The 16,021-nt window shown below is 36.7% G+C and overlaps 1 protein-coding gene across 1 annotated transcript in view; it reads right to left on the reverse strand.

Annotated features, from left to right (window-relative positions):
• Positions 1–16,021, reverse strand: part of LOC126273220 (sodium channel protein 60E-like) — a 295,045-nt gene that overhangs the window by 102,651 nt on the left and 176,373 nt on the right. Inside the window, exons 17-19 of the mRNA XM_049976764.1 lie at positions 11,552–11,828; positions 10,953–11,268; positions 10,728–10,844 (exon numbers count right to left, since the gene is read on the reverse strand). Coding sequence (XP_049832721.1) covers positions 10,728–10,844; positions 10,953–11,268; positions 11,552–11,828 — 710 coding nt within the window. The remainder of the gene's footprint in view (positions 1–10,727; positions 10,845–10,952; positions 11,269–11,551; positions 11,829–16,021) is intronic.

The following is a 16,021-nucleotide window of genomic DNA, read 5'->3' on the forward strand; positions in this document are numbered from 1 at the left end:
AATTTATGAATTAAACAATGCAAGTACCAAAAACACACAAAGAAATTAAGAATTAAACTATGTAACAAATAAGTGAGCTAAGAGTACACGACTTGCTGCTGCAACTGCTTATCTAACGGCGGCAGGGAACGCACTGGCTGTGACCAACCGACAGTGATACAGAGGAGGGAATATACGGGGTGCAAGGTTGCTTATTGTGATGAATATTGACTCTTGTTTTGATCCAGTTGCAAAGATTAATTAGTTACCAAAGAATTAGTGCCCACACTAAGGTAACAACTGTCTTATTTTTCTGCTGTACATGGCATTGCTGGGAAGGAAAATAATTAACAGTTCTCTGTATTGGGAGTCTCCAAATCAGTAGTGAGCGCAGTGAATGTTTGAACTCTGAACTATGTAGGATGAGTTGAACAGTATTTGGACTGTGAAACAAATGATGGATTGTTGCAAAATTGCTAGTGTGTGAGGCTAAAGGTTCAGTTTAAATCATATACTGTAGAGCGAGATTAAAATCACATTTGAGTGTGTGGTTGCTGGATTATGTGAGTGGTAAAATTACAAAGATTTAATCACACAATGGATCCACACATCACAAAAGGCAACAAGGGAGAGCAGGCTACAGAGAATGAGAGGTAGAGAGCAGGTTACAGTGAATGAGAGGTACTGTTGGGCCTACAGGGTGTGCAGGCAGTCACAGCAGCAGTACTTGATGTCACATCAGCATTGTGCATCTAACTGGAATGATATCTTCAGAATGCAGCATATAGGTCACTGCATACTTAATGTGAATGTTATGCTTTGCATGACAGTTTAATGCATGCAACAGCTGCCAAAAAGGAACTAGATGAACGGAGAGTTATAATAGTGTATTTCACAATAGTAACCATGTGTAGGACGCTTTTTATAAATTTTGTAAACTGTTAAAAATGACTGGTCAAGGCAAACGAATGTATCTTCTTGCAAGTAGGGAAGAATTGCAGTCCAACTGTGGTAGCAACGATCCTTCAGATCAGCTGCAAGTTGCAAATAATGAAGTCATAGATAATGAGAATAAAAATGTAGACCTTTGCTGTTAATGATTGCACAGAGAATGAGTACACTGTTGTGCTTGACCTCAATGACAAGGTCAATCTGAATGGGGATGTCAGAGATACTGAATATGACATCAAAGATATTGAATGTGACATCAATATTTTTAATGAGTTAACAGAGGATTAAAATAAGTTAAGCCATGGCACTGCATGAGCTGACACTTTGCCAAATGAGAATCATAGTCAGGGGAAGAATGCTGAACAAAGTCAGGATCGAGCAATAATGGGTATGCTAAAATTTTTTATGCAGGAAGCAAAAGAACTAACGAAGGGCTAAAAGAAACTAATCAAAAGCTAAAAATATGGCTAAAGAAAACTAAAGATAAAATTTAAAAAAAGTCTGAATGGCATTTGAGGCTAAAACTGATAACTTCATAAGGAAAATACACAAGAAAATGAATATGACATCAGAAGAGAAAGCAGTGTGGACAGGAATGACCCACATCATAACTGGGAAGAAAAGAAACCACTGTGACATAGTTGTAGCCCACCTAGAAGAGGGAAAGATGCATCTCAGCGGAGTATGAATAGAGAGGTTTGTCATGGAGGCAGCAGAGAGTACCAGAATACATGGGCAACAGAGAGTACCAGAATAGTCAAAATGGGGAAAAAACACCCAAAAGAGCTGGAATTTGTGAGGTGACTGGAAATTAGTGGTCTGTTCAGACATTATTCAGTTGCAAATGGACAAATGTAATGGACCACTTATGAAATTTCTGGATTATGATGAAAGGGATGGAATTAAGGAAGCACTCAAGGAGGAGAACACAACAGTTGTTAAGGAAGTGTATTAACAAATGACGGAGGTTAGCATCTATACACAGGGGTAAAGTGGTTACAGCATGTAAAATCAAAAGTATACTTATGGTAAGGAAATTCTCTTGGAGTTTAAAGTGCAAGATAGGATGTCTTCCATAACTGGTATGATAGCACCGGCTCTACACATCAGTTTAATTCTAGGAATGGACTGGCTAATAGCAAACATGGCAATGTTAGATTTTCCTTAGGGTGTAATGAGAATAAAAGAAGGTGATGATGAAGTGGCATTCAAATATGGACACAGGAGCATGCAAGGTAGTAATGATATTGTTAGTATATGGATAATGAGTGAACAAATGTACCAGAATCTCAGTTCAGAAGAAAATATGAATGTGTATGAAGGGGCAGCACAACTGAAAAGGTCAGAATGAAAATAAATATAAGAGAAAAGGTGGAGATAAATTGGGTGGAGATGAAGCCAATTAGTTGGAAGAAATACTGTTTAAACATCAATATGCATTTTTCCATGAGACTAGAGTGTATGAAGAACTATGAATATTGTTTTCAAATTACGCCACATGACACATTCAAACTTAAACTGTACGTAATACCACTGTCTAAGAGGGAAGCAGTGCTCAAAGAAATAAAAAGAATGATACAATGGACAATTATTGAGCATTTGCAAAGTAATTACTGTAGTCCCCTCATCATACTGCCAAAGAAAGATAGTTCAGTGCATGTTACATTAAATGCATGAGCAATTAACTAAATAATAATCCTGCATATGGACAGGCCAGAAGTGTTAGAAGAGCTTGTGCAGAAATTTAATCGTGCTAAAATTTTAACTAGTATTGGTTTAACGATCAGCTTTTGGCATGTGTCACTCACTAAAAGTTGCAGAAAGATAACTGCATTTGTTTACAGAAGAAGAAGTTATCATTTTAGAGTACTGCCATTTGGCCTAAAAATTTCACTTGTATGTTTTCTCAGGTATTTGGAGCAGAAATTTTGAACAGAATTACAATGTACATAAATGGCATATTACTTGCTACAAAGAGATGGAAAGAATATAACATAATATTGGAATGCATACTGTCAGTATCTGAGGAGAACAACATTAGTGTAAACCAAAACAAATTGGAATTTAGCAAGAGAAATTAAATTTTGAGGGTACATCACCTCACATGACGATTTCAGGTCAAACCCAGATAAGTAAGAAGCAATCAGGATTATTCTGTGGTCTTAGAACAAGAATCAAATTAAAGCCTGTTTCAGTTTAACCAATTTCAATAGCAACTTTGTGGATAATGAAGTATTTACTGTGAAGGACTTATTTTAATTAATGAAGAAAAACGCCACCTGGATATGGATCGATGAATGAGTGCAGAAATTTCAGAAAATCATATAAGAATTTTGTAACAGCGTCATTTTGGCATATCCTGATCTAAATTTACCTTTTTGTATCTTTTTCTGGCAGTTCAGAATATGGCCTTCGTGTACATCTGTGGCAGTTCATTGCAAATGGGGGTATAGTGGAAAGAAAGACCATCAGTTTTGCCAGCAATATATTTAATAAGTGGGAAAGCAGATACACAGTAATAGAAAAGATAACGCTGGTGATAGAATGAGTGTTTAGAAACTACAGATACTATGCTATGGGAAGAAAGATACATTTGTTTACTGACCACAAGACATTTTCATTCATAATGGACTGCAGATTAGTGTGCAGCTGATTCTACATCTACATCTACATCCATACTCCGCAAACCACATTACGGTTTGTGGCGGAGGGTACCTTGAGTACCTCTATCGGTTCTCCCTTCTATTCCAGTTTTGTATTGTTTGTGGAAAGAAAGATTGTTGGTATGCCTCTATGTGGGCTCTAATCTCTGATTTTATCCTCATGGTCTCTTCACAAGATATATGCAGGACGGAGTGAGCCATGTTCCTGCCGTCATGTATTTTACACCCTGTTTTTAATGAACTTCGATCTCACTAAGTTAATTTAATTTACTACTGTCACTGAGTTGCTGCTTTGCCTGACCATGAGTGGTGTTAGCAGCGTATATTGATATACCTCCTCTATGAGTATCTTTGCTTGACTGCTATTACTTCTCGCTCCCACTCATTGTCTGTTGGAAGTGAGTTGGTTGCAGTTCGGGTTGCGAGTGATCTGCCAGTCAGTGGGAATGCATCTGGAGTGCAGTCCAGACCTGCCAGATGGGGAGTTGCAATGTGGTACTAGTGTAGTCGGGTTGGAGCAGCAGTGAACTCTGCATTGGCATGGCTTGCCTGGCCATTGCTGCCAGCATCACTTGAGCCAGGCCATGGTCTTGGTGGATCGTCAGTTGGTTGTCCAACCGGACGATGTGTTTTGGCTTGCCGATTTGTCTTCATGCATGCTTAGTTACTGTTGGGTATCATTCAAGACTTCGTGTAAGTGTTTGTCAGGTTGTGTGTGGAGTTGCTGTTATTTCCTTGACAAATTATCTTAAAAGTTGTCAGCATACTGCCTCTGATAGGTCAGTCGTCTCATCGGGTGACGTGTAACTGGTTCTCAGAGCGCTTCTGGACCCCTTCAATTACCATTTTGTAAAACTTGGATTGCCCCTTTCCTGGTGCAGGGATGTCGTTTAGCCAGTGGGCATGTTTCCTCTGGGTCCAAGCCCATATTTCCGCCATTGTGTGTCTGGAAGTGAGTGGGAGATGCACCAGCAGTGCAGTCGCAATGGAGCAGCAGTTGCAACAGACCAGCAAGCAGTTGGTTGGTTGTTGCGGATGAGGGAAGTTATCTCCATACCATGCAGTCAGCTGGGTCCACTGGCAGCCCCTGCCCAGTGTCAGAGCATAGATGGAGCTGTCCGATTGCTACGAGCTTCGTGGTTCACCGATCCAGGACGTCAAAGTTGAGTAGCCGTTTCAACTACCCAAGCCACGTCTGTTCATGTTGAGGTGGTTTGCTGTTGGGGAGATTTTCCTGTGAGCAATACTGAGTGTTTCTACAGTTGTAATTTAGCCGCCATGCAGTGCAACTATTTTGGTTGACTTCAATTCGAATGCACCAATGGAATTTTCTGCCAACTGGCCATTAATGTTCCTGTTACCTGGCCTGACCACTAACATAATTCCAGACAGCATCCTTTTCTCACCTGTTGTTGCTTTCCAACATGGTGTGTAATTTTGACAGCTAATACATACTTGATTGTGGATTATCATGTTTGTAACCATTTTGTGTTTGAATTCTCATGTACTGATTGGTGGCAAGGAAGTTGTTTGTTGGTTGGTCCATGGCTGTCCCCTGGTTGGGTTCTGATGGATCAAGTGTAGTTGGGCTCACCACCTATCTCGCCTAAGTGAATGAGGGCAGACTGACCTCCCTGGACGCTTCTGAGCACCACCAGTGTTTAATTATCTGTTTCCAGCTACTTAAAATTTAAGGCTTATGGTTATTTTTCTTTTTTCTTAATAATTTTGCAAACTTAATTCTTAAATTTATCTTTCAAGCTTAAACATTGCAGCCTTCTGTATTTAAAAGATTTTGGTAACATATTTTAAAATTTTGAAACTTAATTGTGGCCTTCAACCTTTGGTATTGCACCTTGCATATGTTTGTTCTATCTATTTTGCTGTGATGATTTTTTAAAATTATTTTATTGCTATCTTGGATTTTTATCTTGTTAAGATTGCAATGAGTGTTAACTCTTCAGGAATATGACTGTATGATTGAATATCTGCCAGGAAGAAGTAATTTCGTAGCAGACTCACTATTCAGACTGCCAGTGGCTATGGACAGTGTGGAATTCAATGACCCAAGAGAGAAAGAGGTTGCCAGGAATGTAAATTACAAAAGATGGATAAAGAACCCATACTAAGAGTATATTTAACGAAAGTAAATTACAAAGAAAGGGCAATCGAACATGAGAAAGCATCAGAAGAGAGATGACAGAACAAAAATGATTAAAGCAGAATGGAATAGGAAGACTAATAAAAAAAATGAAAAAAATAAAACAATGGAAACTCCAGGTAGGAATTTCAACAATACAGGAAAAGATGGATTGCTGCTTACTGTAAAGATGACACATTAAGTTGCTAAGCATGTGACAGTTGCATTCTGATCCAAGACTCTGGATCTGGTGGTTACGTGTGCATGAAGTGTGCTTGCTTGTGTGTATGAACTGTGCGTGTATCTCTTTTGATGATGAAGGTAAGTGTCTTTTTATTCTACAACTTATGATGTCTTCTTTACAGTAAGTAGCAATCTATCTTTTCCTACATTGTTGATATTCCTACCTGTAGTTTTCATTGTCTGATTTTTCCAAACGGATTTTCTTCCATCCTACAACCCTGTGATGTTTTCCTTTGTTACTCTTCTTTTAGCATTACTCTTCTCAGTGACCATTCTTTCTTTTCTTTCCTGTGTTTATTCACTGCCCTCTAAACAACATCTACTTCCAAACCACACTGTATCAACTATCATCTGCACACAACACAAACTTCGTAACCACATGGATCATTGATGCACCACCTGATGCCCCAGATAACCATAATTGTATTTATCCATATTGGTCCCACTTCATCTCTCATTGTAATGTACTTTAACATTTTATTATTTTATTTTCCACACCTGCCTATGGCATAAAAAGTTTTGAGCTTCAGCCTAACCTATTCCCCGCTCTTCCCTTATTGCAACCCCCCCCCCCCCCCCCCCCCCCCCCGCACACACACAGAGACAAACAACATATTTGTCTGTATTTTTACATGGTTTGAATATAATAGAGGGAAACATTCCACGTGGGAAAAATATATTTAAAAAACAAACATGATGTGACTTACCAAACGAAAGTGCTGGCAGGTAGATAGACACACAAACAAACACACAAAATTCAAGCTTTCAAAACCAATGGTTACTTCATCAGGAAAGAGGGAAGGAGAGGGAAAGACGAAAGGATGTGGGTTTTAAGGGAGAGGGTAAGGAGTCATCCCAATCCCGAGAGTGGAACAATGTACTTTAGGGGGAAAAAAGGACAGGTATACACTTGCACACACACACACACATATCCATCTGCACATACACAGACACAAGCAGACAGACAAATGTCTGCAATTTACAACTTTGTCCACTACTTGGTTCTTTTAAATTTTAAGCCACTGATATCCCTGAACCAAACCTGACTCATCACTGAACAAAACCTGCCTCTCTAATTAGTAGTGTCGAGAGCCTTATACCATTCACTATTAACTTTCTTTCAGCCTCACATTAAGAGAACCGAACTCCACAACCTAGGAGCAGCTATGGTGTAGGAACATCTGTAGAAGATAGAAGATTGGTGAAATTAGAACTTTCACATTTTGCTTTGATGTGGCAAAACACAGTTTGGACCTTCTCATGCTCTGTATTTAAAATACAAATTGGGACAGGCAAGTGTAATCTGTAGTAATAGAGAGGTAGGAATATGAGGGACTCTAGGTGCTTGATGTGGTGAACATTGGCTCTCATTTCCATCAATTTGCAAAGGTTAATTAGTTACTAATCAGCTGATGATTTATTTCACAGTAAGGGATAAGACAGTTCGAAGTCTCACAAAGTGTACCTATCAATCTAATGCAGAACTGAACATGAATCAGCCAATAGCAAAGAAAATCCTTTCTAAGTGATTAAGAGTGAAGCATTACAAACTGCCCTGCTAACTGTAAGCCAAAATGACAAAATCTGCAAATCGGCAGTTTTGCACCAATATGCAGGACCATCTTTAAAATGAAGACTTAAGCAAATTAATCTTCAGTGACAAAGCTACTTTTAATCTTTTGGGAATGGTCAATTGACACAACACATGCATTTGGGAAACACAGAGTCCAAATGCAATTGTCAAACATATTTTGGATTCTGAGAAGTTCACACATTCTGTGCAGTGTCCAGTATGATTGGACTATAGAGTCTTCTTCTTCCCTGAAACAATTGTATCACCTATCTCGACATGTTGTAACTGTGGCTCACGCCACAACTTGAAACTGTTGAAACTAATAGCAGGCATTTCATCTTTCAACAAAACAGCACCCATCTACATTTCCACAACTATGGACAAAATTACCTGGATGAGATGTTGCTACATCACTGGATACACCATAATTCATCTTCTGACCTGGCACTATGATTGGCTTAACACCTCACAATCTTTTATTGTGTGGTTACATTAACAACAGCATTTATGTTCCACCTCTACCACAGAACCTTAAGGACTTGTGACACCACATCACAGTAGCTGTTCTTAGTGTCACTCCTGGTATGTTGGACTGGGTATGGGTGGAATTGGAGGGGGAGGGAGGAGGTGATTAGTGTTTAGCATCCTGTTGACAATGAGGTCATTAGAGATGGAGCACAAGCTCAGATTAGGGAAGGGTGGGGAAGGAAATTGGCTGTGCCCTTTCAAAGAAACCATCCCAGCATTCACCTGAAGCTATTTCAGAGCTTTTGTAGAACAAAAGCAAACTGGTGCTTTTTATTTACCATTTCAGAAAATAGTGGAATACCTAAATCAGGATGGCTCGACACGAGTTTGAACCAATATCCTCTTGAATGCAAGTCCACTGCACCACCTCGCTCGTTGCAGAACTGGATTGCTGATTAGGTGTGTGCTAAGTGACAAAAGGTGGACACAGAGAACACAGAGTTTGTCTTTTGCATACTGTATCATTGGTTGTGTCGTTCTTGGTCACTTTTCTGCAATAATTTTTAGATGTGGTTCATGGACTGTATAATTATCCAGACCCTATAGCAGATCATGAATTACAATACAGTACAGTTCTCCCTGTCAAGGTGATGGCATCTATTTTTGTCAGACAAAAAATAGCAGTTCAGTGTAGTCCATTGGTTCTCTCCAAATCATGGGAACACCATGGACATATGAGATGATCCTTCTAAACAGACCACTAGCAAAATAGTACATGAGGACAGCGTGTGCTGGGGAACCCAAAATAAAGTTCATAGCCCTTTATTACAGCAGAATTAAGTTTTTGTTTCTGCAATTTCTGAGTAACAAAAATAATTAGCACTTTTTACACAAGTTTGAAGAATTTCTTCTTTTGAATTAACACAAAACACAAACCTTCATGAACAAAAAGCAATCCCTTTCAACAACTGTCAGAACTCTCAGTGCTGAGGTGCAAGTAGCAAGAAACATAATGTGATTCTACATGTTCAAACATGAAGATAGTAGCATGTCACAAGAAGATTGGTCCCAACAGCCACATACTGATTTCATTTTCAAATTCAAAACAATGACTTAGAAAAGAACACTAACCATATTTTTTGTAGCAGAAACGTTGCTGACTAGTGTTATCTGGTTCCTTTAAGGTTCCACAGAATCTGAGGAAACAAAAGTTTACTTAAAGGATTATCTATATCTGAGCAAGTTTAATACAGTTGAAACACAGCTACCTCAGAGATTGCTTCAACTCACTTCATTGTCAAGCAGTTCACCCTGAGCTTCAGAAGAAGAAGAGCAGAAATGCCACAAAAAGAAATGAAAACTTTGTGAGCTTCTGGACAAATCCTTGAAAGAGCCAGAGTATGCGCACAAAGATGTGGGTGCCTGTGTGACCCCCCCCCCCCCCCCCTCCGCCCCCCCTCCCGCCGTCACCACCACACCTGTACAGCTACTTTGTGACAAAGGATGCCCACATGCGTGTGTAGTCCATTAAATGATTCATCTGAAAGACAGAAAAAGTTTAATTCTTTTTTGTGTGCCTGTTGACTTACTCAATGCTTTTACTATTGAGTGAGTGGTCTCCTTTATTCCTAAGTTATCATTTCTGTCAGAACTTTCCTTGGAGCCATATTATACAAAGGAGAGTTACACTATTATGGACACTCACTGTAACATAAAAAAGTTCTGCATTACTGAATTATTAACCTGCGGTGCCTGATGAAGTGTGCCCTTACCCTTGCAGACAAGTTGCTATAGTTTGTGGATTGGCAAATGTATTTCATCATTGGTAGCATATTAACTTGATAAAACATTCATAATCTTCTGCCTTAACTCAAAAAATGAAGCACTGTGTCAATTCAGAATGCTGACCTCTGTGTACTGGTGTGTTTAGAGGGTCAAAGGAATCTAAGTTTACAATAATACAGGAATGGCAATGTTGACCAATCTAAACTTTAAGTCAACTATAGTAGACTGACTTTCCATTTAGCACAACCTTGGGAGGACATCTAGGTATAAGCCACTACCAAAATGGTGAGCATTATCATCACCTCATCCCTTCCGGGACTCACATATACTTCCAAGTAATTAAGACCTGCCAACAAAATGTGGAACCTGCTGATTTATACAGGCTCTGCAGCAAGCAGTATTACAAGCCAGTTACATGTGATTGAGGATGTAGCTCTGACGAAATATTGATTTTGGAACTGTGTTGCTAACATCTTAAATTTTTTGTTACCAAGTCAATATGCATGTTTGAAGTATTAATATTCCTGAAGAAGGAAACAAAAAAAATTTTATACAATACTACGAAAATTTCATGAGCAAAGCTTTGGCTGAAAATAACCTGCAAAAATGCTTCATCTTGTACTGAAATAATTATGAGAATACAAAAAATAAAAGAGAGAGAGAGAGAGAGAGAGAGAGAGAGAGAAGAGAGAAGAGAGAAGAGAGAAGAGCAAATGGTGATCTACTTTGATTTGATATACACTGGAAAGTGAAATGTTTACTCTTTGTAGTTACAACTTGCATAAAGCTGTTGAGATCGTATTTTACAGTTAGTAACTGACAACAAGTACATGAATGTTATGAACATGTCCATTATCTAATTTAATACTACAATTACAGAGAAAATGACTCCATGTGCATATTTATCAATCTGATCTGTACTCACCCTCATTCCCTGCCATCTCGAAATTGCCCTCAGTGGTCTCAAGGCACGAAGAGTTCTCAAAGACCGCAGAACTTTCAGATTTTCATTTTCCTCTATTAGTAAACTAAATATTGATACCTGATAAAAGAAGCAGCCGTTGTAATTAAAGCACAATAATCATAAGTTAGACACAATTCATCATGATTTTTTTATGTTGATCAAAAGCTGAAAATTCAAGTTACTTACAAAAACAATAATAAAATCAAGAATTGTCCAGAAACTTGTGAAGTATTTCCAGAATCCAAGTGCAATCCATTTGAGCATCATTTCTACACTAAACAAAGCACAAAATCCTAAATTTGTCCAATAAAGAATTTTTTGCAGCATTACATTTTCATCAAGGTAAATGTCTTCAAAGCACAATGTTATACTCGATGCAAAAATAAGCACTAAAATAAACCACTCAAACATTGGTGTATCCACAACTGAAAGAACCTGTGTACGAATTTCCATCCACTTCTTGCCAATTTTTGTTTCAAGACACTGATCACAGCATGCACACCTGAAAATGAGATATGAATTAATTGCACAATGCACTTCTAGCATATGGATATATTAACTATATGAGCAATACTAACTTACTTTCAAAAGTTGTTATTTGCTTCTCACGGTTTTACATCCAAAACTGCTATTGATTTTCTTTTAATGGTTACAATAGTTACTTATTAAAGACTTACAAAAAATGTCAATTTATTCAAAACTACATTGGCAACAGCATCTGGGAATAAGACTTATATATGTACAATAGCCATAAAAGCGACAAAAGGTATATAAAATTTTAGTACCGTTGATAGCAATGTTGAGGGAAGCATTCTTGTGGAACCTTCATGATCTTGTTTCGGCCGAACCCCGGAAAGCTGCCCATGCCATCAATGTAGCGCCCCTGAGAATCTCGCCTCCCACCAACTGTAAGTTCATCTACATAAGAAACTAGAGCATGCCAAGGGTGTGAGGCAGTTTTATCATCACCTTTCTCTCCAGCTGTTGGCAACATTGTCTCTAATTCTCCTGGACCTTTATTAAGAACTTCTAGCTCTATGCTCTCCTCCGCATTTGACTCATCTGTAATAAGATGCACGTTAATTAGATACAGGGTTAGAAGAATGCTGCAACAGAAACAAGACAACTAAATTTTCTTTATGTCTTCCCTGGAACCTGCAATATTTAGTGGTCTATAATTCTTTTTTATTTTTAAAAGATACACGAAAACATATGCACATAAACAACTGTCATTGTGAGTGAAACACTGATGTCTTATTTATCTTGATAACAAAAGTAACAATAAAAGTCAGTAATAAAGTAATACCAAATTGTTATGCATATGTTTTTGATTATGAATAATATAAAAAAATGGAAAGATAATGCATGCATATGCTTCAATGAATAAATAATCTTTTAAATTTCTGTCCCTAAATACTCTGCAAGAACAATAATTTTACATACTGACTGAAAGTAACTCGTTCATGACCAAACCACTATTCAATTTCTTTTTATTGAAACTACTTTTTAAAGCTGTGACAAAATAGAAAAAGTAACCAAAATTAATCAACAAGAAGTGTACAATAACTTCCTAAAATATCTAAACTTTTAACTATTTCAAGTGAACTATTGTCTAGGCAATGCAATCTAATGATGCTAAAATGCACACTGTTAATGAAAAGGATTTTCTCTGTACCCTTTTGCAACATGACTATGATTATCTGTACAACAGACAGTAACCACACATTTTTTGAACATGCAGTTGACACAAAAAGATAATGGAAAATAATATTAAAATGTGCTTCTAAGCCACGTGTACTAGTGTTGAAATATTCATACAATGGTGACTATCTCTCTTTCTTTTATGTGGCGTATTATGACTGCTTAGAAATTAACTGAATTGTTACAGCAGTGTAGTAACTGTAAAATTATGCTACAAACTGCATACATTTTTTTAAGAGCGCAGTAAACAAAGTCTTTATCAATCGCTGATGATAATATATTTTAGTAACAAGATTTTTGGCTGGATTCACATGATGTTTAAAAAATGTGTGGGGTTACTGAGAATGTTCTAATACAATATGCCAAGATGTGCAAAATGCTTCCTATGAAGAATTAAAGGAAATAAATAAGGGGTTAAATTTCTCTGAGTGTGAATAAACCACAAAACAGAACGACTACTAGGCTACTGTGTAAAGAAACTCATGCGTAATGTAGCTCACACACAACTCAGTTGACAGTATCATCCATATGATTTTATTTCATATAACCACAAGGATTTCACATGGTTTTAATGAAGTGCTTAAACAAATGACTGACTGCTTCCATGTTTTCAAATACGCCAATACGCTCTGAAGTGTATGTAGACTACCTTTTCCTTGAGAAACAACTACCAAAATCATGTATCTATGGCTGTATTTACAAGGGAATTCTTTATGTAATTTTGTGGTTTAAGTGGAGAATTTACATCACCTATGATAAATACTTTAGTTCAAATTCTTTAATCAGTTATTTAATGTAAACATCATAAAAAAACTTTACATAATGTGCTATTTGCTGACTTACAAATGGATCTGAGGTCACTGAAATATGCACTACTGTATGAGAGAATAATTTTATTTTTGGCAAGTGTTTCCCATTACTGAAGCCACTGCAATTTAAATGTGAAATCTAGTGGAGTGAAATATCGTACATTTTATTTATGTGACATGTCTAAGACTCAACAGTAATCAGTACCTCAGTGCATTTGACACATAAAGCTTGCCTTACATTCCAGTATTCAGGTACTGAGGGTATTGATCAAAGAGTTTTGAATATAGTCATCTTAAATACTTAAAGGTGTTGCAGCAAAAACAAAATTAATCATCAAATAAGTCTGTGAAGTGCACTTCTTACTGTGCATTTACAACATGCACATTGGGAAACACTGACCTGAAATTTTGTTTAGTGTCAAGAAGCATGAATACCATGCTGTATGTGCTACAAAAAAGCTGGCAATTGCTATACAACTATCTGGAGCCATATATCCAGATGCCTAAAAGGACTATACTCCAGAGAGATCTTCACAGGAGATTTGCAATTTTTGTACTTATTATGAAGCAACTACAAGTTTTGTTTGTCATACCTGAGAGAAGAAGAGAAAAGCAAAGGACCTGTATGCTACTTGAAAGTTGGAAACTGTAGATTAATAATATTAAGTACAATGATTTTTTAAAGAACAGAGGTGATAATTACAAAAATACTTAAATTACATTTTATAAAAGTATTTGTCTTTAAACATCAGTTTCAGTTGAACTCCATTATTAAGGCTTCCTGGGAAAATCAAGTTTACTTTATGTTTATAAATCTGGTTACAGTGTGTAATGTGTTTTGATTTTATTAAAAACAATTATTCAATAGATTGTCAATGGGCATTTATTTCTGTTTGCTTCTCCTAATATAAAATATGTAGCAGGCTTTGAGAAACATCTGGAACATTTATATGGATGGAATGCTTCAACATTTTTCAGTTACTCCCAGTTATCTTCTTCCCTTTAAAAAAACAAAGATGAGAGGGGATTGGGCTCATGGAGAAAAATAAATAAAGAAATACTGATAATTGTGAAATGAATAAAATGCAGAAAAAACAACAGATATGACTTTTCCATACGTCAGAAAGGGAAAGAGGCATGGGAAAGCATAAAAGTACAATGCAATATTATAGACGATCTAGAAATGTTGTTTGCTCATTCTGTGGATAGCTTAGCTTCTCTTCCCCTCTGTTACTGACAAAGGGCAGTGTTACTCAACATAGTGTAGACCTTTTGACTTAAACACCACAATAATTGTATGTAAAAGAGGTTTAAGCATGAGGGAAATGATTTTTGCACATTTACTTATGTAAAAATATAATAATATTGGAGAAAGTACACACTTTTTATAAATAAACTCATTTTGTTATGCTGCATCAGAAGTATTTTTGAAGAACTTTTCAAGTCAAATTTATTTGACAGATTTTCATTCTAAATGAATGTTTTGGTAATTATAAGTCACTGTTGCTTCAAGCGCACAAAGAAAGTGTATAATGATTCAGGGTATTTATTTAAAAATTCACACAGAACATTATGGATAATACAGCACACATAAAAAACTATGCTAATGCAACATTAGAGTCTCAGCACGATAGCCTAGAAGAATGATTTGTAACAAAGGGGATTTACAACATAAACAGCAGACATATGAATTAAGAAACTGTAAAGGCAGCAAAATGTAGTATAAATTTGCGAATGAAACTGAAATCATCAGAAAAACTGTAGGTAACATCATTTTATAAGATAAATCTCAGATGAATAAAAAGAACTACAAAATTATTGAACAGCAAAAGGTACACATATGGTAAGGAAAATTCTAGTAGAATATATGTGTGTGTGTGTGTGTGTGTGTGTGTGTGTGTGTGTGTGTGTGTGTGTGTGTAAGGCTTTCATTCCCTTTTGTGTATCCCTGTTGATAAATGAACACTTTTGCTATTCAGTAAAAACATCAGAAAACTACAGATTTTTTTTTTTTTTTTTAGGTATTGTGAAACAGCAATATGTTAGTGTAACTTGGAAATAGTTGTTATACAGTTTGAGCTGTTTTACTCTTTGTGTGAATATAAAACTGTTTTACATACATGAATGATAAAATAGCTTAAGAGTCAAACAAAATAAATGGAGAAGTAAAACAGTATAAACATCATCAGATACATTCAAAATTATATTTACTTGTTAAGGAAATTTCCTGATATGTTTCTCTGTAGAAGAAGAACCTGTGTTGAGGCAGAAATCTGGATTTTTTTCTTTTTTTTCTTTTCTGTCATTGCTCTACTTGTTAATGTATACAATAATTTCTCACTGATTGACAAAATAACTACAATCTTAAACTGTGTGTCAACTAGTGTCCTAAATTTCACAGCTATTCTCTACCAATATATGTATGATAGCACCACTGAGGAAAAAAGATAACTATACTACAGTTGGTTACAAGATGAAATTTTTCTTTCTGTAGCAATATACACAGCAAAAGAAATTTTCTTGAGAGATTAAAACTGTACATAATGTCAAGGCTCAAACTCAGAAGTTTGGGTTATCAGTTATGTGTTCTAACACCAGCTGAGTAAGTGAGACAAAATCTCAAAGAGTGATGTATAACTTCAAAGATAATATTAAAGGTGTTTCCTCTATTCCGTCAGGCCTATCAACTGTAGAAGATAAGACAGGACGTTTGCTTGGCTTGGCTACATCATACTGTCATCCGGC

Source organism: Schistocerca gregaria, chromosome 5, assembly GCF_023897955.1.
Source record: "Schistocerca gregaria isolate iqSchGreg1 chromosome 5, iqSchGreg1.2, whole genome shotgun sequence".
Classification (NCBI taxonomy): Eukaryota; Metazoa; Arthropoda; class Insecta; order Orthoptera; family Acrididae; genus Schistocerca; species Schistocerca gregaria.